Source organism: Cynara cardunculus (assembly GCF_001531365.2).
Source record: "Cynara cardunculus var. scolymus isolate 2C chromosome LG 10, CcrdV1, whole genome shotgun sequence".
In the NCBI taxonomy this organism is placed as follows: domain Eukaryota; kingdom Viridiplantae; phylum Streptophyta; class Magnoliopsida; order Asterales; family Asteraceae; genus Cynara; species Cynara cardunculus.
The window spans coordinates 1,133,371-1,155,501 of record NC_037537.1 but is presented as its reverse complement, the minus strand read 5'-3'; the positions used below and the strand labels follow the sequence as shown (position 1 = coordinate 1,155,501).

The following is a 22,131-nucleotide window of genomic DNA, read 5'->3' as shown; positions in this document are numbered from 1 at the left end:
AGGTTTAATATTTATCTGTAAATAATTATATAATTATCTAAACCATTAATTAATTATGCTTATTTACAGATAATACCCTGTAATTATCATAATTACGTTTTAACACATATTCTATAATTATTCTTCAAGAATAATTATTTAACTGTCAATCATGACTTTTGGGTTATTTTTAAATGGAAGCAAACGTATTCTTTGTGTGCGACCCTATAGGTTTATATACTCCTTAGAAGTATCATTGTGTGACACGTGTCATGTGCATATAATAACTTATATTCTGTGTCATGTGCATATAATAACTTACATTCTCCCACTTGCACATGACACATAGTAACACAAATGATTGTAAGCATCTAGCAACACATCACTGCTCCCAAGGCTATGTAAATGTGCTTTTCCTTTGAGCGGTCTTCATTGATTCAGTCAATCATATCGTAGTATCATTTCTCTAACCTTTTGTTTTATGATATTTTGTTTTGAACTTAAGACATAGCTCTATCTCATCCTTTAGAGTTCAAAGATTATGTTTCTCAATTCCAACATATTTAATTCAAACGTGTGCTATTAGTTTAACTAATCCACCTATCTATGGCCATGTGAATCAAACTACATTATCAAAGGGCCCAAAAATATCTCTCCCAATTTGGGAGGATCACATCCCATATGGCATGTACATGACTTATACACAATTTATGTTATATCCACCATAGCCGTTATGACTACACAATTAAGGGTAACGTTAGACTACATTAAATTATAACACTCCTTGTGCAATAGGTATCAATGCACATCTCAGGTCTGAGGATAAAAGTGTCCACCATTTCAGGACTCATCTTATGATGCCGATCTATGAGGTGATCCTAACTGTGGGTCTTGTCCAACACCTACCCCCTAGACAAGTATATGTGACTCTAGTTGCACCTAGTGCACTTCCATCTTGGACTATGACCAGACTTCATAATGATCTTTATTTATTACCAACCCCCTGGTAGTAATCGATCAAGGAAATTTTTAAAAAATATGATCATTTTATTTAAGGATACTTAAACATGCTAATAATGAATACAAAAATGTTTAACGTAAATACACATATCCAATATGCCAAAACAGATAAAAACATGACTATTTTATGTTCAAATATTTTAAAGCTTACTTAAATTTTAGATTAGACTAGTGTTTTACAAAACCTCAAGCCTATTGAATTGGTATGAGCATCATTCTTGCTTTGACTCATAGGTTTGGTTAGAGGGTCTCAGATACTTTATGCTATCCAGTGAGCATTACTTGGGTTTGACTGATATCTACTTGTCATGCTTAAGGCATACATGATGTTCAGTCTAGTACATAACATGGCATACATGATTGAACCGATGACCGAAGCGTAGGGAACACCCTTCATATGGTTCATGTCCTCTTTTGTGCTAGAACACTCAGTTTTGCTCAGTTGTATGCCATGGACCATTGGCAAGTTTCCTCTCTTGGAATCTTCCATGTTGAAGTATTTCAAGATCTTGTCAATGTATGTACTCAACTTAATCCAATTAAGCGCTTAGATCTATCTCGATAGCTCTTTATTCTAAGGATGTATGCTGCTTCTTCTAGATCCTTCATCGTGAAACACATCCCTAGACATACTTTTACCCCTTCAAACATAGGGATGTCTTTTCCAATGATCAATATGTCATAAATATATAGTATCAAGAATACTATCATGCTCCCACTGACCTTCTTCTATACACAAGGTTCATCTTCATTTTTACAAAATCAAATTCCTTGATGCTCTCGTCAAAACAAAGATTCCAACTACGAGATGCTTGCTTTAGTCTATAAATGGACCTCTATAATTTTCATACCTTTTCATGGTACTTTGGATGCTTAAAACCTTCTGGTGGATGTTCTCGCACGAATCTCAGCAATCACTTATTCTGATTCTACGCATTGATCGTTTTGAACTAAAAGAAAAATTTTGGGCAGAATATACACATTGTGTATAATATCTTCACTCTCAATAGTTTTGTACCATATATACGTCCTTGTTTAGAGTTTCGTTAAGGAACACAATTTTAACATCCATCTGCCATATCTCGTAGTCATGATACGTAACTATGGCCTGAAGAATCCCGATATATTTAATCATAGCTACTGGAGAAAAAGTTTCATTATAATCTACTCCATGAGTCTTGTGAAACATTTTGCTACCAACCTAGCTTTATAGATATGCACAATTCCATCCATGTTTTTTTTTCTTTTTGAATAGCCATTTACACCTGACAGCTTTGTAGTTGACAGGTGCATCTACCAAGTTCCAAACTTGATTGTCTGACATGGATTGTGTTTTAGCCTTCATGGCATCATGCCATTTATCTGATTCCAAACATGATACACTTCCTAGTAGGTTACAGGTCATTATGAACTGAATCATTACGGCCAATGAGATAACCATATCTCTCAGGCTCTTGACAGTTCCTACCTGATCTTTGAATTGTTTGTATCTCGTTATTTTCTTCAACAACCTGATGAGGTCCAACATCTTGTTTATGGTCAGTGTCAACCATAGTCTCATTTTATGGTTCTTGAATTTCTTCATATTCTACTTTGTCACCCGTGGTGGTTCTTGTTGGAAAATCATTTTCTAAAAATTCACCACGTCGCGCAATAAATACTTTGTTCTTGCTGGGTTTGTAGATGTAATATCCAATTGTCTCTTTTTGCATATCCCATGAAGATGCAATTTTTAGACCTTGGATCAAGCTTTTTGGAAGCTTCTTGCTTAACATAAGCATCGCAGCCCCATTCTCAAATAAGAAAACTTTGGGATCTTCCCAGTTCATAATTCATATGGGGTTTTATTGGTCCTTTTGGTTGGTGCATTATTCAGTATTTGGGAAGTTGTTTCTAAGGCATATCCCCAAAAAAATTAGGCAGAGTGGTATGACTCATCATAGAACAATGTCCAACAGAGTTATATTTCTCCTTTCGGACACACTGTTATGCTGAGGTGTTCCAGAAGGAGATAGTTGGGATACTATCCCATGGTCTCTAAGATGGTCAATAAACTCTTGGTTTAGATCTTCACAACCTCAATCTGACAAAACACTTTTATTTTTTTTGCCAAGTTGATTCTCTACTTCATTTTGAAACTCTTTCAATATTTCAAAGCTTTCAAATTTGTTTTTCATTAGGTAAACATACCCATATCTAATGAAGTCATCAGTAAAGGTAATGAAGTAGTGATAAGTGTGTAAAAACATACACTTTAGCATCCAATTATGTCTTTATTTCACTTCATTTTACACCTTTCCTAATCCTATATTGAGTCTTTTAGTCTTATTTTATGGTTTCACATTCATTGAAGCTAGGATGCGGGAATGGTACTCTTTTATGTATTTGGTGAATAAAATGTTGACATAAGCATTGTTGTAGCAGATGTATACATTGTTGCAACACTGGACACTGGATATTGGCATAGTTAGCTCAACCCCGTTGAAAATGTTGAAAAGTCAAATTTTGGAGGATGGCATCTTATAGTACTAATAGCAGGTGATTTAGATGGAAGATGCCACTACAAAGATACCTTAAACTTTTGTACTAAAGCATCTTGTGTACTAAGACATCTTTTATTTTACACATTGGTTAATAACCAATGGGTATTACACACTAATACTTTTGATTCCCTCTTTCTAGTATATATATGAGGATAATCCTTTGAACAATTTCACTTTGTCATCAGGAAAAAAACTTCATCTAAGATTTGTGTCCTTGTTACCTTTTTATATCATTTTGCAAGTACTTTAAAGTGTTCTTTGACACTGTCAGTTGCTATATCAACCTTTCCAGTTTTCTCTTTACTTTTCCTGTAGAATTTACTTTTATGTCATTTACATTCAGTCATTTACGTTAAAACACTTATATTTAGTCATGCTAAGCTAAATACCTTAGTATGGGTGTAAGTGAAGGTTGTAGGATTACGCTAAGTGTTAGTTGATGTTTGCTTGTTAATAGCAATTTATTTTGCTATTCACAAGTGGTATTAATATTTTATCTGGTAATATTTCACAAATTGTCACATGTTATTTTATTCAGATGAGTTGGACTTAAAATTAAGACAACAAAAATATTTTTACTAATTGTGTTATAGAGGCTATAAAGAGTCATCGTAATCTTATGGGTTGCAAAACTATATGGAAAAAAGGCAAGATCTATACTAGTTTGAGATTGATGCATCACCAAGTGCACTTCCAACATATGGTCTAATCTACACTTCCTTGGAAAGCCGTTCAATCCAGTAGTGTTGTAAAGAGATATTCATAGAGCAATATTCATTACACTTCGTTGCTGAAATTCAGCCTGATCTTGCATCCATAATATCTTTTAATTATTATTATATTTCAGTATTTGGTTACCAACTCTCGCAAAGATATTTTCTCTCTGAAACTTTATTGCTTCCAAAAACCCTTCTCTGAAATCTCACTTTAAAGTTTTTTTTTTTTTTACTCTCTTTGCAATTTAAATCTCCGTGGAACGATATTTGTTATTACTTACCATTATTACTTGTTTTGCCGACACTTATAAGACATGTATACTTGCATGATTTACTTGTTATTATAGCCTTTTGAGTCTTCACACCAAGTTTTTGGCGCCGCTGCCGGAGATTTTAGCCAAAAAGAGTTTTTCTTTAAGTTACTTTAAAGTTTGATTTTTCTACCATCATGCAAGTATTCATTTTTAGTGGTTTATGCCAATGATACCTCACGGGACTATTTTTGAGTTAGATCCGGGCATTAAAAGAACCTTTAGAAGGAGAAAAAGGGTACAAAGAAATTTGTTGCCTATTCTAGCTACTCCTGAAATGGCTCAAGTTGTACCTGGTACAATACCCAATCATGTGGGGGAGGTTATTAGGCTTGCAAATTCAAGGACTGGTGGCATCAAAGACTATACTATTCCAAGTTAAATCAATTACATCCTGAAATACGTAGGGCCACTATTGATGGTGACCACTTTGAATTTAAGCCCATCATGTTTCACATGTTACAATCAAATGGTCAATATGTTGGATTACCATCTGAAGATCCTCATTTGCATCTTAAACCTTTTATGGAAGTCACTAACTCTTTCCATCTTAATAGAATTTCTGATAAAGCCTTAACGCTGAATTTATTTCCTTTTTCATTAAGAGACAGAGCCAAGGTGTGGTACAACTCTTTGCAACCAGACTCCATCACCACATGGAGTGAGATGACTGAGAAGTTTTTAAAGATATATTCCCCCCATCAAGAGTGTCATTCAGAAATAAAATTTGTCTTTTTAGACAAATGGATGATGAAACAGTCCTTGAAGATTGGGAGAGGTACAAGGAATTAACAAGGAAATGCCCACATCATGGCATACCCTACTGCATACAGCTGGAAACATTTTACAATGGTCTTGACACCATTGTTAAACAAATGTTAGATGCTACTGCTGGAGGAGCCTTTACTTCCAGTACCTATAATGATGGTTTTGATATTTTGGAGAAATTTTCTAACAACAATGGTCACTAGGCAGATCCTAGAGCAATAGTACCCAGAAAGACAACAAACATTCATGAAATAGATCATTATACCATTTTTACAACACAGCTACCAGCAATGACCATCCTGTTGAAAAACTTGGTTGTCTCTGCTGCTAATACCGTTGCTACTGCATTTATTTCTGAAGCCTTGCTTGTCCAATGTGGAACTGAAAATTCTTAGTTAACATTGAGTTTTGAATTGAGTTGTTTATAAGTCTTTGAAGCCTTATCATCAAAAGTCACATTGATTCTTTCAAGTACCATTTTGGTTCTGTTGTTGAAACTCTGAAGACTTTAGAGTTCAGGGAACATCCAAGGAATATGCTTTCATGTGCCTTCTTATCAAATTTGCCATGATGGTCTGTGTCGCTGAATATAAATCATATGCAACCAAGGACATGAAATAATTTCACATTAGGACTCCTTATAGTTGATAATCTCATAGGGAGTTGTATAAAACAGGGTGTAGATACAGTTTCTTATAGTTGATAATTTCATGGGGTGTTGTAACGCCGAATTTACTTCAGAAACACTCTCAAGGATTATTCTTTCAAAACGGGTGAATTGCAATGAATGTCAAGGTGGCCTTTTATAGCCATCATTCCATTTAATGCTATTTTTCCAACTTTTCTGTGTGTCTACTTCTTGTTGGTTGATCCATGTATCCTAATACTCTTCATTTCAACCTTTGAATTCGATATTGACACATTTTTAACTTACTCCATCTTTTTAGTATACCGAGAGAACATTAGAGCAAACAAAGTACTACTCACATGGTGACTTTGTACTTACTTATGCTGACATGATATACATGTTCTCATACTAAGATTGGGAAGACTTGGAGAGCCAAACTTGCTCGCCTAGCCAGTAGTGGTATTTGTCAGACTACTAGTTGACTTTTTATATTGTTTTGATATTCTTTTGGCTAGATGATAAACCAATCCGCCTTGGTGATGATCTTGATCTCACTTCAACTAGTTTTAGATTTTGCTAAAGACATTATGCTCTTTGATCAATACACATAGTTATAAGACTTCTACAAGTAAAATTCCTTATATCAGATAAGTAAGATGCAAATCGGATTTTACCAGCTATAAACTATGTATGAAGTATGCATCAGATGTAAACTATAGTTGGTACATACATGAACCTTTATTCGATGGATGAATCAATCAAATCAAGGTTTCTTAGAAGCTTTGATGAAGGTCGACTATAGAGAGACGCATCTGATGAAGTAATATGTCTAAGACTAATAAGTAGATCAGATTATATCACTTGAGGTTTTTATCCAATGAGTGATATACGTCGGATTAATACCTTGAAAAGCAAAGAAAACAAGAATATTCTTTTCTAAGTGTTTGATTGGATGTCTATTAATATTATATACAAATTCGATGGTTGAGACTAACAACTTATCATAGGAAGATCTAGATAAAGCTGAAGAAAATAAAAGAGGGAATAGGCACTTCTATACCAAATTCTATAGAGTTACCAACTTAGTAAAGAAGTTTATCTTTTCTGTCTACTGTCTCTTTACTTTCAGTTATTGTATATTTATTTTTAGTACAAGTAACTTTGAACTTGTATTGGAAAGTTTATAACTAAGAGTGCTCTAAAACATCCCCAAAAAACAGAAATTGGGACACCAAATCTATGAATTTTATTTCTTTAATTGTCCTAACTTAGTGTCAAATTGATGGCTTTATCATCATCAAATAAGGGGAGATGGTTGATCCTCCTCAGTGCTTTGATGATAACTCACTTAGACACAATAATTTCTATTGTAATTTCATATTCTTAGTATCTCCAATGTCTGAATATGCTCATGCTCACTGAATGTTCACTCAGTGTTAAAAATATTGATTAAGCCCTCAATGATTAACTCATTGACCCCAAAGATAAAGTTTAACACTTAATCAAAGGAACTTCATGTTATGTTGAAGTTGTGGCTGAGGATAAAGATACGAAGAACTAAAGCAGTTTCAGAAGATCTGTCTTTCTAATAAGTAAGGACTTATCAAGAAAGAAATCTCAGCGAGCACTAAAGAAGTCCTCAACATTCTCCCTCAAGTTGAACCAAAATATTGCAGATTACGTCTTTGTCTCATCTCTTTTACAAAAGGTACAACCATGCAACTAGGCGACAAAGGTAGAATAAGACTTATGTTTTATTGTCCCATTACTATGTGATTAATCCCATACCATGCATGGCCATTACAATGTGATTAATCCTATACCCAGCATCCATAGTGTCACATAATTACAACATGATTAAAATCAGTGATAAGACATTATACTTAAGCACATCAAACTCCATGATTTTAAATCAAATTTCTACATGTATAATGACCTCATAAGAAACAACAAAATCTTGTATAGGCGAGGGGTTTCCTATGTTGCCATTCTATCGTCCCGCCATGTTGAATTTTTTATCTGAGTCCTAAATTTGCATCCACTTTGATTCGATGTACGCTCCCTTAAGTTAAGAAAAACCACTTAGTTTACGCATTTGAATATTTTTTGGATTCGCCTCTAATGAAAATAATTAAAAAAAACTCATATAACATCCAATGCAATTTTCTATTAACAAGTCACGTACTATATATAAGGTATCTCTAATGCACATATCGGTGGAGTACATACCATTATATGTATCATCAGACATATTCTTAGTGATCCTCATATTACTTTTAACTAAACTTAATGTAATACTTGATAAGAAGCATTTTAATATATATTATTCTAAAGTTTTTGCTTAAATAAAATACAAACAAACGATCATCTAAACACAATACTTTGAACACACGTTTATCGGATTTCCATGTTGCATCAATAATCAATAAAAAAAAATACTAAATAATGTGCATTAATATTGGAATAACTATGAAACGTTACGCAAATTAAGATATGATTGTCTTCGTCATTATTTGGCTTTGTCACTTGCAAGTCGTTTGCTTAGTATCGTGACTCCCATGTACCTGCAATGAATTGGAATAAAATGATTGCCATTTTGTAGTTGTAAAGAAAGAAGGAAGATTCATCTATTAATGTTAAAACCACATATCTTTCCATTTTCAAAGTTAATCACCTTCCAAGCATTAAAAGACTCGCTTGGGGATTGGTTCCTGGAGAGATAATTAAAGTTGATCCGTCAATCACTCGAATAGAATCCACACCTTGAATCTTATAATTTCCATCGACTACCTTGCCCATTCGACAGCCTCCATGGTAATGCCATATAGTTTTAACATTGTCCTTGCAGTATTGTTCCAATGATGAGCTCGTATTGGCATGTGGGGGAAAAGTTGTTGGCATTTTCACGTTAAGGTCGAGAATATCTTGGATTGTCATATTTGGATATTTGAATTTCGAGAATGCTTTTGATTCAATTGCTTTTAGGATTACTTTAACCCCAAGAACGCATTTTCGCAAGTCATTAGGTTTTTTAAAGTAATTGAATTTTACGGATGGGTTATCAGCTGGATTTCTGTTTTGAAGCTCCAGGTAACCCTTGGATTGAGGGTAGTTAACTTTCTCGAATATAAATCCACCCATCTGGAAACAAATAGAAGTGCTTAAAGCTATATAACTTTTAAACTCTTGTTATGATTGTTAATGAATGAAATACCTCATAGGAATAACCCTGATAGTCAGAAAGTCTTGCACCAATCAAATTGAAGCCCTCGACTGCCTCAATATAGTTTCCAGACTTTGTAATACCAACAATGTCAACCAAGGATTGCGAGACGGGTACCGGAGAAGGGACAAAAATTTCGTTTAATGGGTTATCAACCATGCCTTGACCAATGAAAGGATGGTGAAGCACAGGTTTGATGTTGTGGGTATGAAGTTGGTCCTTTGGACCTATGCCACTCAACATTAGAAGTTGTGGGCTTCCAAGAGCACCAGCAGATAGTATGATTTCATCCATTTGTCTTCCTTTTAGGTATGCCCTATGCTTTCTACGTGATGCATCTTCAAACACTACCCCATAAGCCACTGGTCTTGTTCTACCTGTACAAGAAGATTGTTTTGAAATTGACTAAATGTTAGGGGTGATATTTACTAAAATTATTTACAAATATGTATTAATAACATGAAAATGAAGTAAAATTACCAATCATGATCAACGTCACCATTATCTTGTAAATATGCTAATAAATATATAATTAAATTTAAAAAATGTACCTTTGTTTTTGAATAAGATTTTGTGTGCAGTTGCATGCAAAAGAAGATGCAACCCCTTAGGATTTGCATACTGTAGCAAATCCCCTGCCGTATGGCGCTGCCCATTTTGATCAAAAATAATACCACCCACTTTAGTCCCTAGGATGTGTTCATATGTAAACCCGTTTTCTGGTGTCACTCCAGCTTCAACAAGCGCACCTTTCAATGCCGAATGCCACCTAGTCAGAATCGGCTTAAAAACCATCACCCTTTCTACCCACCGATAAGACTCGTTAATCAATCTTTCATTCATTAGTTTGGCCACTTTTAGGAATCTTGCCTCACCATGAGAATAAAAGCCTGCATTGATTGAAGTACCACCACCCAAAACGCGTGGCCGTGCATTTACAACGCCGTCGACGGAAACAAATTGTTGAGAAGGGGAGTCTGGTGAGTTGTCAGAAAAGTAGGAGCCAAAGTTGGCTAATTTGGTGATGTTTGGATTGCCATAAGGTGAGCCACCACGTTCAAGCAGTAGAACTGAATAGTTTTTAGATAATGTGGTGGCTATTGGGATTCCTGTGGTGCCTCCACCAATGACTATGTAGTCGTAGACTGAAATCTTCCGAGCTTTTGTTGCTTCATGCATGAAGGTATAGTTCGGAGCTGTATATGAATGAATTGACGATTTTAAAATTGTAAATGAATAAGGAATCAATACTTTTATCACTTTTTGCTTTGAAAATTTGTTACTTCTCATAGAACATCTAACATTTTTTATCAAATACTTTATGTGTTTTATAGAATCTGCAACATTTTATATATAATATATATAGGGAGAGTTCAAATGAGAAGTGCTGAATATATGAGAAGTAGAGAAGTGATCCTAGCCCTTGAATTAAATGATTAGTTTTTTAAAGGAAGGGTAATATGGTAACTAGAAAAAGCGGTGGCGAAGATCATGATCTCAATCCCATTAATGTATTGATCACTTCATCACCATCGTCGATGACAACAAGGGAAGTCTAATCGATGAAATACGATCTCGATCCCACTAACGATTCTATCATCGATTCTTTCTTGATTATATATCGCATTCCAGGCTATTAAAATTATCAAATTTCTTAATTCCTTTTTGATCAAATCTCGTATTCTTTCAATATGAAGTTGAATCCATAAAGCGATCTTGACCAAGATGTTGATTTCGATCCTAAAACTATAATGTTATACATGAATCTAAGATTCTATAAATCAATTAAATAGTTCATATATGAACTTTTTGGTTCATATGTGAATCAGTTAACTAGTTCATATGTGAATCACTCGGGTTCATATATGCACATGTAGTTCATATGTGAACCATACGGGTTCACATATGCATATGTAGTTTATATGTGAACAACACGGTTTCATATATGCACTTGTATGTCGTCTATATGTAAAGGTTACAAAATTATCCCTCTATCTTCCATATAGCTATCACTATGCGACCGAATTATCTCCTGTTACACAATCAATCCCTCAAATTTTGACCGTCAATGTTCTAATGGAAGGGTCTTTGTTGTTCAGCGTCTTGAACTAGCCATCTTTTAAAAGGTATTGTTAAAAGATACCATTTTGGGCGGAACAGATCTACTAATTCTTTGATTCCAGTTAGTAAGAGGGATCTTTTTTGTTACCTTCCTCGCGTATGTATAAGATTGTGCTTTGCTTTTTCGAATTATATAAAGATTTAATTCCTAGAAGTAAGGATCACTTTTTTATTTTTCATACATTTAACACTTCTTAATGAATATATGAATATGTATATATATATATATATATATATTGATTGTCGGAATCTATAAATTTATTGTTATTTGTATCTATCCTATATAAACACAATTTTAGTGCTCACAATTAATTGGTCGTCATGTGCTTTTTTCGGCTTACGATGTTATATCACACCATTAAATATTGATTTTATAGTAATTTAGAATGAAAGATATTAAATGAAAGAAAAATTACATCAAAATTGATTTTATCAGACGTTTTAAAACATATTTTATAGGACTCTACTTTATAGGACTAAACTAAAAATTATTCTATCTAAAAGTGTTACAATAGGTTTATACGATATTTTTAGGCATTTTAACGAGTTTTTTAGAATGCTTTTAAAATAAATTGTCGTACTTACTTATTTTATACCACACTATTTGAAAAAAGTGTCCTATAAACACAACTGTCCTATAAAACGACGTGTTTATAAGACATTTTTCAAAAGATGTCCTACAAAAAGCTAAAATGACGTTTTATTTTTAAGACATCCTAAAAAATCAGTTAAAACGCCTAAAAACGTTCTATAAACGTCCTATAAACTTATTATAACACTTTTAGATAGGGTTTACTCCTATAAACCTAAATTCTATTAAGTATTCTATTGGGACGTTTAGACAATCTAGACGTCCTATAAATCCAATTTTATTGTAGTGGCGTATTGTAGTGGCGTATTTAGATAGGACATTTTTTATATGTTACCTGAAAGACGTTGCTTGTGTCGTGATTTTTATTTAATACCTACATGAAAAAGTGTTCGTTTATCAAAAAATAAGATGAACATTTGAAATTAAAAACCGATTGAAGATATATAATTGGGTTTTAAAGCTTAAATCACCAATGCCAAAATTCGTTTTCTTAATAAAACTTAAAAATATTAAATTAAAAATCATAGTTTAACCACAAGGGTGGTGCCTGATTGGTTTGAGTTTGAGTTTCAAAGGTCAAAAATGTCTGGAGGTCTCAGGTTCAAATTCAAGGAGGAATAAAAATTATTTTGTAGCCACGGAGGTTCAAATAGATGGTCATCCTATGATTAATTGGCTCGCATAACGGATTGGATATCCAGGTTAATAAAAAAAATCATAATTTATATCTAGCTAACTAGCTTATTTTAATTGTTGAAAAATATAAATATTGAACACGTTCCATTTTATTTTCATTTCTCACGTTATTAACACAAAAATTAGGAAACAAGACTGAAATCGTTTTATAATTGTTTAGTAAATGTCACAATATGATAATAAAGAAAACTCTATATTCATACAAATTACTGATAAGGAAACAATAATATTTTGATAATCTACAAAAAAATATTAGTTTCAAAAACAAATTCCAAATGTACAGCACAAATATATAATCGATTACTTAAGAACACATTATATATGACGACACAAAATGCTGATCATCTATCAAATATATATTGAATATTAACTTGACCATCAAAATAGAATACATACGTATCTCGCCACTGCAAAACTCATGAAAGCGTAAGATTGCCGTGACGGTTACCCATAGCGCATAACTCAACATCTTGGCTTGACGATGTTAATGCGTTTATTTACTTGTTTGTCAATAGCTCAAGATGATTCCATCATTCTTTAGGTTTTTGTGTTTGTGGTGGTATGTATGAGAAAGGGAAGGTATTTAAAGAAATCTGGTAGTCCAAAAGAGTGTTATTGTTTCTTAGATGGATAGATCAATCAACACCAAGTAAAAGTGTAGGAATTCTAAATGACATAAACACTTCAGAGAGTTTCATTACTTTAAGCAAATCAGAATTCATGGTATTTGATCTTTAAGTAATATGGATTTCACTGTGTATATTTTCATCAAATGTTATTATGGAAGAAGCTGATAAGTAAAATTTTGTTGTTGCATCTAATGCATATGTATGGTCTAGTTTCTTTTTTTGGGTAACCGTGGGTTTTCCGGACTAGATTACGCATGCCAATTGAACCCCCTCAAGCGACCACGAATTGTCTGGAGTCATCTCAGGTGAACCTTCATGGCCACAAGGGCTTTGGTAGTACCCGGATTTGAACCTGGGGTGAATGAGATATTCCACTGTATCCCTCTAACCCTTATCAATGCGCCACAACCCAAGTGATTATGTATGCTCTAGTTTTTAGCATATTAAAATGAATTTGCACAAGAGGACTCTTCTTAAACAGTGTTTGAGAATTGGCTTCAACACTGATTGAGCACATCATTATATATAACCAAGTTATTTAACAAACACTGAACATATAATGTTGTTTGTTTTAACATGAACACGTGACAGGTTTTACTATATGCTAAATTTAGTTTATTTTCAATATATTTCGAACAATTTTTTGACAATAAAGACTGTAACATGAAGTTTAGTAACTAAAAGTCGTTGATCAGAAGTTTTTATGTTATCCCAAACAAATTGCACACAAAAAATATAGTTTTCTTTTTTAAATTGGAAGCACTTCTAACTATTTTAGTAATTCAAATTTTTTTATATCCTAAATGATTTGTTTTATTCATTAAATATCTAAGATAAAAATATATATATTATTTTTTAGTAAATTACATTCTTGGCCTTTGTGCTTGTCACTTACCACTTATCGTTGTAAGCTCTTACCAAATCAATTACCTTATCCAGTGAACATAACAAAAATCGAGAATCTTAGCCGGTAAGAATGATGGCAAGAATTGAGAATCTTACCTAGTAAGTGAGGGTAATGACTCTTATCGGGTTAGAAACGTTTACCATCAATTAATTTTGATGGCCAGGAATGTTACCTCATAAGGTAAATAATAGTATTGACTCTTGTCGGTAAGCGCTTAAACGAACGCCCTCTTACTGTTATATTTGGTCCATCTTTTAAACTAATCACTGTCTTGGACATTGTGGTTACCATTTTGTTTCACTTTTGATCTCTTTAACTAAATTTAGTTAAGAAAAATTAGTTAACTTAAGGGTATATTGGTCTTTTTATCTTTTTACATTTTGGTTTTATTATATTTAAAGTAAATTATGATTTTTGTCGATATGGTTTCTCTCTTTCCTTTTGTCTTTCCTACCTCTTTCATTTTTCATTTTATATTACAACTTTATTATATTAATTAATTAGTGATAATTTTAACTAAAAAAGCTGTTTTATTATATAAATTACACCATTAGAAAAACCTTGACGATACCTTTAAAATGAGCAAAGTATTGAACATTTTTAAAAAATTCATGAAATTTATCTGATATATATATATATATATATATATCTGCAAATTCGTCTACACTATTAAGAAAACATTTTCTATTGTAAATTGACTTTATAAATGTATCATTTTTTTCTTATTTATGTGAGATAAAAATCAAAATTTATCCATGACTATTAGTAAATAGAAAACGTCTTAACTTTAGATATTTCATTTTGTTTAATGTTTTTTAAATGTGTATCAAATAAAAAACTTTCTAATATAATTATTAAATTTTTTCAAAATATAAACTTAAATTTAACGTAATAAAAAATAAATAACCAATTAATAAATCATACATTTTCATTGTTTATACTTAAAGGGGTGTTTGGGATTGCTTATAAAAATAACTTATTGACTTACTCTTGTGTGGGTAATAAGTAGTTTGGAGTGTTTGGATAAATAGCTTATACCGGTGACAAACCGGTAATGAGAAGCTTTTGAAGAAATTAAATCATTCTAACTTATAATAAGTTGATAAAGAGTTTTGTAGAAAAACATAAGTTGTTTCAAATAAGCAAAATCCCAAACACCCCCTAAGAACTTTTTTATCTGTGTTTCTTCCTTTTTGAAGAAAATACAGTTTTTAATTTCATATATATTATTAAAATATATTTGAAATAATTAAATCAATATAGTTTAATTATTAAACTATAGAGTTTAACTAAGTTATTAAAAACTATATGGATTGTATTAGTAAAGATTAAGTAGAAAACAATAAAATGAGTGGTTGTTAATTGGTTATTGATTTTTATTATAATAAATTTAAGTTTATATTTTTAAAAACAATTGCTAATTATATCATAAATTTTTTTATTTGATACATATTAAAATATAATTAATTAAATGAAATATTTAAAAATGATATATTTTTATTAATAAACAGATATAAATTTTCGTTTTATCTTACATAAACTGGAAAAAATGATACATTCTTTAAATCTACAACTTAAAATAGAAAATGTTTTTTTTTGAATTACTATAGAACGATTTTTGTGTGTGTGTGTGTATCAGATAAATTATATAAAAACTTAAAATTATTCAATATTTAACTCATTTTAAAGGTACCGACAAAACTTTTCTTGTAATTTATAAAATAAAATGCCTATTTTTAATGTATTTTTACTTAAAATTATCATTAATTAACTAATATGATTGAAAAATGAAAAAGATATAGAAGACAAAAAAAAGAAGTAATTACGGATTTGGTCCCTGAGGTCTGTCATTTATTTCAGAAATGGTCTTTTTTTCTTCATTTATTACAAAATATTTTGTCCACCTATGCAATTTGTATTAGATTTGGTCGCCCACACTAGCGATCGTCCAACTTGTTCATCAAATACGAGGGCAGAAGATCCTTGTACCTTTTGTATTTATTTTTTACATTTTCTAGAAAACTTTTGTAAAAGATGAACCAAAATGTATAATAATAAAACTTGGATGTCCAAAATGAGCATGATCAAGACTGGTCATCTCTTTCGGACCTTCACCATGTTCTTGACCTTCTTTCCATGGTTACCTCCACTTTTAACCACCATCTCCATTAGCAGACGGTATCACCTTCTTTCCACGTTCTTTGACCTTCTCTCTCTTTCTCACTACCCTCTACACTACTAGCTACATCCCTGCAACAACAACTTTGAAACCATCATCGTACCTACTGTAACCACCATCTCTGCATTTTCTAGTTTACGAGATCTATGATGGTGTATGTAGATGTTAGTTCCAGTTTTAGTGTTAAAAGTGTGAAAAGTAAAATTTGGGCGTAAAGTAAGAAGATTACTATTTCTTGTATCTCTCTCTATAAATAGGAGTCCTCTACCCTATTTGTAATGTGAGCATATGAGTTGTTTCTTAAAACACTCCATCTCCAAATACCCTCATCATTTTCAATCCTTGTAAGATTAATGGTCACAATTAATCATATGACTACGATTCTATCTTCATATTGATTAACTGTTCTTCCATTTATAAACTGTTTTGATCTAAATTGATTCCATTTTACATATTTTGTGTAGATCATTGATACAAAATGATATTTCAGATCCAACAATTGGTATCAGAGCACATTGACTAATTACGATCGAATGATTGAATCTGTTTTGAATTAATTTCTCCATTTCATAAGGAAATTTCTTCAAAACCTGCAATTCAATGCTATAAACCTCCATTTTCAAAAATTCTCTCATTCGAGCTTATTTTTATGATTCCTACAGTTATTATTCTTTTTGAAGAATAGATTTGTATTGATGCTCTCTAATCATGGCAAATTCATCCTCGAATTCTTTGTACAATGTTGGATCTCTCACTAAACCTCCTAATCTTCTTCTAGAAGAGTATCATTAATGGAAAATTCGTATGATAAATTCCTTGAATGATTAGATGATAATATGTGTAAATCTCTCTTGAATGGTCCTTTTGTACCAAAAGCCGTAGTTCTAAGAGGATCTGCTATAGGTATAACTAATGAAATGTTTGCATATTGTAACCCCAAGGAAGAAAAGGAATGGTTTAAGGATGACATGGAAAAAAATTGAGGTGGACCGCAAGGCCAAAAGATTACTTATCATGGCAATTACCAACGATATATTTCAGTTCCTGGATTCATGCAAAATTGCTAAAGAGATATGAGATGAGCTAGCTAACCAACTCAAATGAGGCATCAAAACTAAGTAGAACTGTAGAGTCCATTGTGTAAACGGATATGCCAACTTCTCTGCTCTTCCAGAAGAGCCTCTCTGTAAGACAAATGATCGTTTCAACACAGTTATCAATAAGGGTAAAAAGAATGAGATCATCAGATCCAGAGAAGAACATAATCTTGTTTTTGAAAATTTTAAATGATGAATGAACTTAACCTTCCATGTCCCTACAGGCTAATCAGGACTTGGATGGTCGGTCACTTCATTGTCTATATGGCACTCGGGTCACACAAGAACAAGAGATCAACAAAAAAGAAGATGTCTCTAAAAATATGTAATTATTACACTTTTTAATTAATAAACTTTTTTACCTTTAATCTTATAATTAAAAATAGAATGAGAAAATAAACATTTGCTTTTGAAAAGGAATATTTAATTTGGGAGAAATTAAAAAAAAAACAATAGAGATATTTATTTTGGGACGAATGAGATATTCTTAAAAAATACTAAAAAATAAACTATATATATAATTTGTTTCCATTATAAAGAGAAGAAACAATTAAAAATTTATACGTATATTTTGTATTTTGAAATACGTACGGAATAAAAGTTATTTTCAAGATAATAATTATAAAAAATCATAATATAATAACAAATTCATAAAATTATAATAAGAATTCCTAAATCCCAATCGTTATCTAAATTCTAATAAAGTTATATAACTTGTTTAAAAAGTAATTCAACATATTTAAACAAAATTTCTAACTAACCCTAAAATAACAAAAATATTCCTTAATAAAACATAGTGGAGGAACTAAAAATTATAAAACATCGTCAATATGTCGAGTATCGATAATGATTTGTAATGGAAAATGCGTCATGTTTGCAATAAAAATTGTAAAACACAAATCCAACACTTTCCAGTACGTAAGAATTGCATAATCTTAATCTCTCTACAATTAACCTACGTAGAAGGATATGATGGCACAGGTGTCCCTTTGGTGGTTCTCTCATAAGAATAAGAGAAAAAAAAAATTATGTTTCTAACAAGTGCCACCATATGGTTGAAGCTGAAATGTTAGTGTAAGACTTTAACAACGGATATGGTAAATGCTCCAGGATTTGTCCAAAAGATATGAACATGGGTCTTATATGAGATAACGAACCAGACCGACCTACTAATCTGTATTAATATTGTGAAAATTTTCTTTTATATAAAATTTTATAATCAAATTATACCTCGCTCGAAGAAAAAAAATTGGATCCACCACTGTCTCTATATAACAGTAACTTATAATTGAGACTATTCTCATTGACCAAGTATGATTGCTAATAACTTGACTTTGATTTCACTCCGACTATTTATTGTCTATGGGGAATTATGCTAATATTATTTTTAGTACAAGTGGCTACAAGATTAAAGGATTATGTGATTGCAAATTGTGCCACCCATTGCTCTTCGAGTATATCCAGCTTATAATCCACCTACCCGTCTCGATCCGTTATCGCAAATGGTCTGATATATATGGAACTCAACTTTCCCTTCTTGCCAAAAATGTACAACCTATTTCCAAGGTGAGATCTTTAGCATCACTTTTTCATGCACTTGGAATTTAGTCAGCTTTCTTCATTTGTTCACATACATCTTTTGGCGATCTTGTGCTACTTTCAATTTTTCATGTATCTACATAATCATCTCGGTTGTTAATTGCATGATTCCCGCTAATTACTTCTCTCCCACCTCATTCTAGCATAAAAAAAAAAAGCGTGGGACAAGGATGATTTGCAGAAAGTGGAAGTTGATTGCAAGGCCAAGCATCTTCTTATCATGGCTATCCATACGAAATATTTCAATCCCTGAATACATAAAAAAGTACCACGGAAATCTAGGATGAGCTTGCTAACCAGTTAGAAGGTGGTGTTAAGACAAAGAAGAATCGAAGAGCTCAATGTCTCAATGAATACACCAATTTCTCTCTTTTTCCAGATGAACCTATCTAGAAGACATGATCATTTCAATAAGCTTATCAACCAAGGTAAGAAGAAATGAAATCATTAGAAACAACGAAGAAAATATTGTTCTGGTTTTAAGAGCGTAAATGAAGAATGGAAGTAACTATCTATGTCCTAATAAGCACATCAAGATCTAGATAGTTGGTCTTTCCATGACATATATGGCACTTTGGCCGTACAAGAACAGAAGATTAACAAAAAGAAAATATCTCTTAGAGGTCTTTGGCTCTTGTTTCAGAGGAGAGAGAAAAGGCAAAGAAGAGTTCATCCAAAGACGACTCAAAAAGAAAAGAAAAACAAATCCTTGGTGATCCAGAGCGAGTTAGAACTAGAGGATTCTGATACAAAAGATGATGTTTTAAGTGCCTTTGAACGGTCCTTGTCCCCAATAACCAACAAAATTTCAAGGAAGTTTGTCAAGAAGCCTTATGAAAAGGAATGTAGAAGAAAGTACAGATGGGAGAGATACCAGAAGAACTCCTTAGAATATAAACCAGTCAAATATTATGAGAACTAAGACAAGAAGGAAGAGATGAAAAAGTTAAAGAAAAGTTCAGAGACCTCTACGTGTTGCAAATATGGAAAATCAGGCCACTTTGCAGATGATTGCAAAGGCAAACTGGTCAAAGATGCAAAATATTATAAGAACAAGTAAGGCCACTTTGCAGATGATTGCAAAGGCAAACTGGTCAAAGATGCAAAATATTATAAGAACAAGTACAAATACAACAATAGGAAGAGGATCTTAATAGCTGAAAAAGAGTATTGGATCTCTAACTCCATCTCTGAAGAAGAAAATGATAAAGGACTTGTATGCATGATGGCCAGAACCTCTAAAGACACCATCTATGAAGCTTATATCTCTGACTCTGAAACCAAGATATGTTCTAACTCTCAATTCCCTACCACTGACCTTGAGATGGTTGTTAATCAACTCCCTTAGGTTTTTTTAAAATTAAACAAAAGTTGAAATTTGAAAAGAGTGAAAGAAAGAAAGTAGAAAAGGAAGCAAACTTTGTTGAAAGAGAAACAAACATTTTAACAGAAGAAAATAAGGTCGTTGAAGAAGAGAAAAGGAGGGTGGAAAAACTAAGAAAAATAGAAGAAGAAAAGTTTTTGGAGAAAACCAAGAAATCTCAAAAGACTAGGAAGAAAAGGAAAAATAGCTAAATGCCTCTGAGTCTAAAAGACTTAATTGCGTTGCTCTTAGAAACTTCTTCTAGAAGGAAAGATAACTGTTACACAAGAGACTCATGACAAATGAATTTTTGATCAAAAAGTACAGAGATGCATCAGATAAGTATGAGAAAAAAAACTGTCAAATGGACATATAAGGTATGGGTTCCAATGATTTTGAATCCCTCATATGATACAAGAAAACAAGCATTGAATCAAATTTTAGAATCGAAACTCTTCAAAAACCAGACATTCCATCTTTGGAAATGCTTCATGTGGATCTTTGTGGTCTAATTTCATCCCAAAGTCTCTCTTGGAAAAAGTATATCCTTGTTCTTATAGATGAATTCCCAAGATATACTTGGGTAGAATTATTAAGAAAGAAATCTGAAGTCCTAGAGATATTGGTCATGTTGCTCAAGAAAATACAAGTATTGCTTCAATGCAACGTCCAAATGCTGAGAAGTGATAAAGGCAGTGAATTAAAGAATGCTAAAATTGATTAGTATCTAATCAATGAAGGCATTACACAGAAATTCTCCTTATCAAGAACACTACAACAAAATAATGTTGCGGAAAGATGGAACAGCACCCTTGTTGAAGCTGCAATAACCATGCTTGCCTCTTATACTTTGCCTATCTCATTTTTAGGTAGAAGCTATATCTTCAACTTGTTTTACTCAAGACAGATCTATCATTAACAAAAGATTTCTTGAAGCACCATATGAACTTGTAAATCAAAAAAGACCTAAAGCGAAATTCTTTCATGTCTTTGGTTAGATGTTACATTTTAAATGACAAAGATCATCTAGGAAAGTTTGATAAGAAAGCAGATGAAAGCATCTTTCTTGGATATTCTTTGAGCTCTAAAGCCTCCAGAATCTTTAACAACAGAACCATAATGGTATATGAGAGCATCATTATGACTTTTGACAAAAAAGTTCTAATGACTTTTGAACAATTCAGTTTAGGACTCAAACCTAACCAAGAGACTTTTGACTCCTCTTGTTCCAAGTCCAGAGATTCAAAACTCAATTTATTATTTAAAGATTTGTTTGATGAAGAGGATATCTCTATACAATCTTTACAGAAAAATATTTCGACCAGAGATAGTCCACATCTCAAAGCTTACTCCAAAGTTTTTACAAGCAAAAGGTAATATTCCTAATGACTCCTCTATTACTCACCTCCTGTTACATTTGTTTCTTCAGATTCAGAGACAAATCATACATCTGGAAGACATCATTCTAAGAGGGAGAAAGCAAGGACATCTTCACCAACTCAAAGCTTAAATGAATAAATACCTTGTAGCCAACAAAAAGAGGAAAAACAAATTGCTTAGGTTATGTTTGGCAAACTAGCTGATAAGCTAGCTGGTGGCTGATAATATAGCTGGTAGCTGATAAGTTAGGTGATGAACAAATCATATTTGGCAAAGGTAACTGATAAGAATGAAAAATGATCAAAAAGGAAATCTTGAAAAATTAATCAATTATAGTATTTTAAAATATAATTGAAACAAATCTCTAATACTATAATATT

General features: G+C 32.3%; 1 protein-coding gene and 1 non-coding gene across 2 annotated transcripts in view; both read right to left on the bottom strand.

The window, feature by feature from the left end:
* Positions 1-5,279: 5,279 nt before the first annotated feature.
* Positions 5,280-5,386, bottom strand: LOC112520541. Its single transcript, XR_003070014.1, has one exon. It is a non-coding gene; the product is annotated as a small nucleolar RNA R71 (small nucleolar RNA).
* A 3,088-nt stretch (positions 5,387-8,474) lies between these two features.
* The window catches only part of LOC112519126 (protein HOTHEAD-like), a 17,157-nt gene continuing 3,500 nt past the window's right edge, over positions 8,475-22,131 (bottom strand). The window contains exons 2-7 of the mRNA XM_025127110.1: positions 17,405-17,496; positions 16,319-16,383; positions 9,740-10,384; positions 9,180-9,565; positions 8,640-9,106; positions 8,475-8,529 (exon numbers count right to left, since the gene is read on the bottom strand). Coding sequence (XP_024982878.1) covers positions 8,475-8,529; positions 8,640-9,106; positions 9,180-9,565; positions 9,740-10,384; positions 16,319-16,383; positions 17,405-17,496 — 1,710 coding nt within the window. The remainder of the gene's footprint in view (positions 8,530-8,639; positions 9,107-9,179; positions 9,566-9,739; positions 10,385-16,318; positions 16,384-17,404; positions 17,497-22,131) is intronic.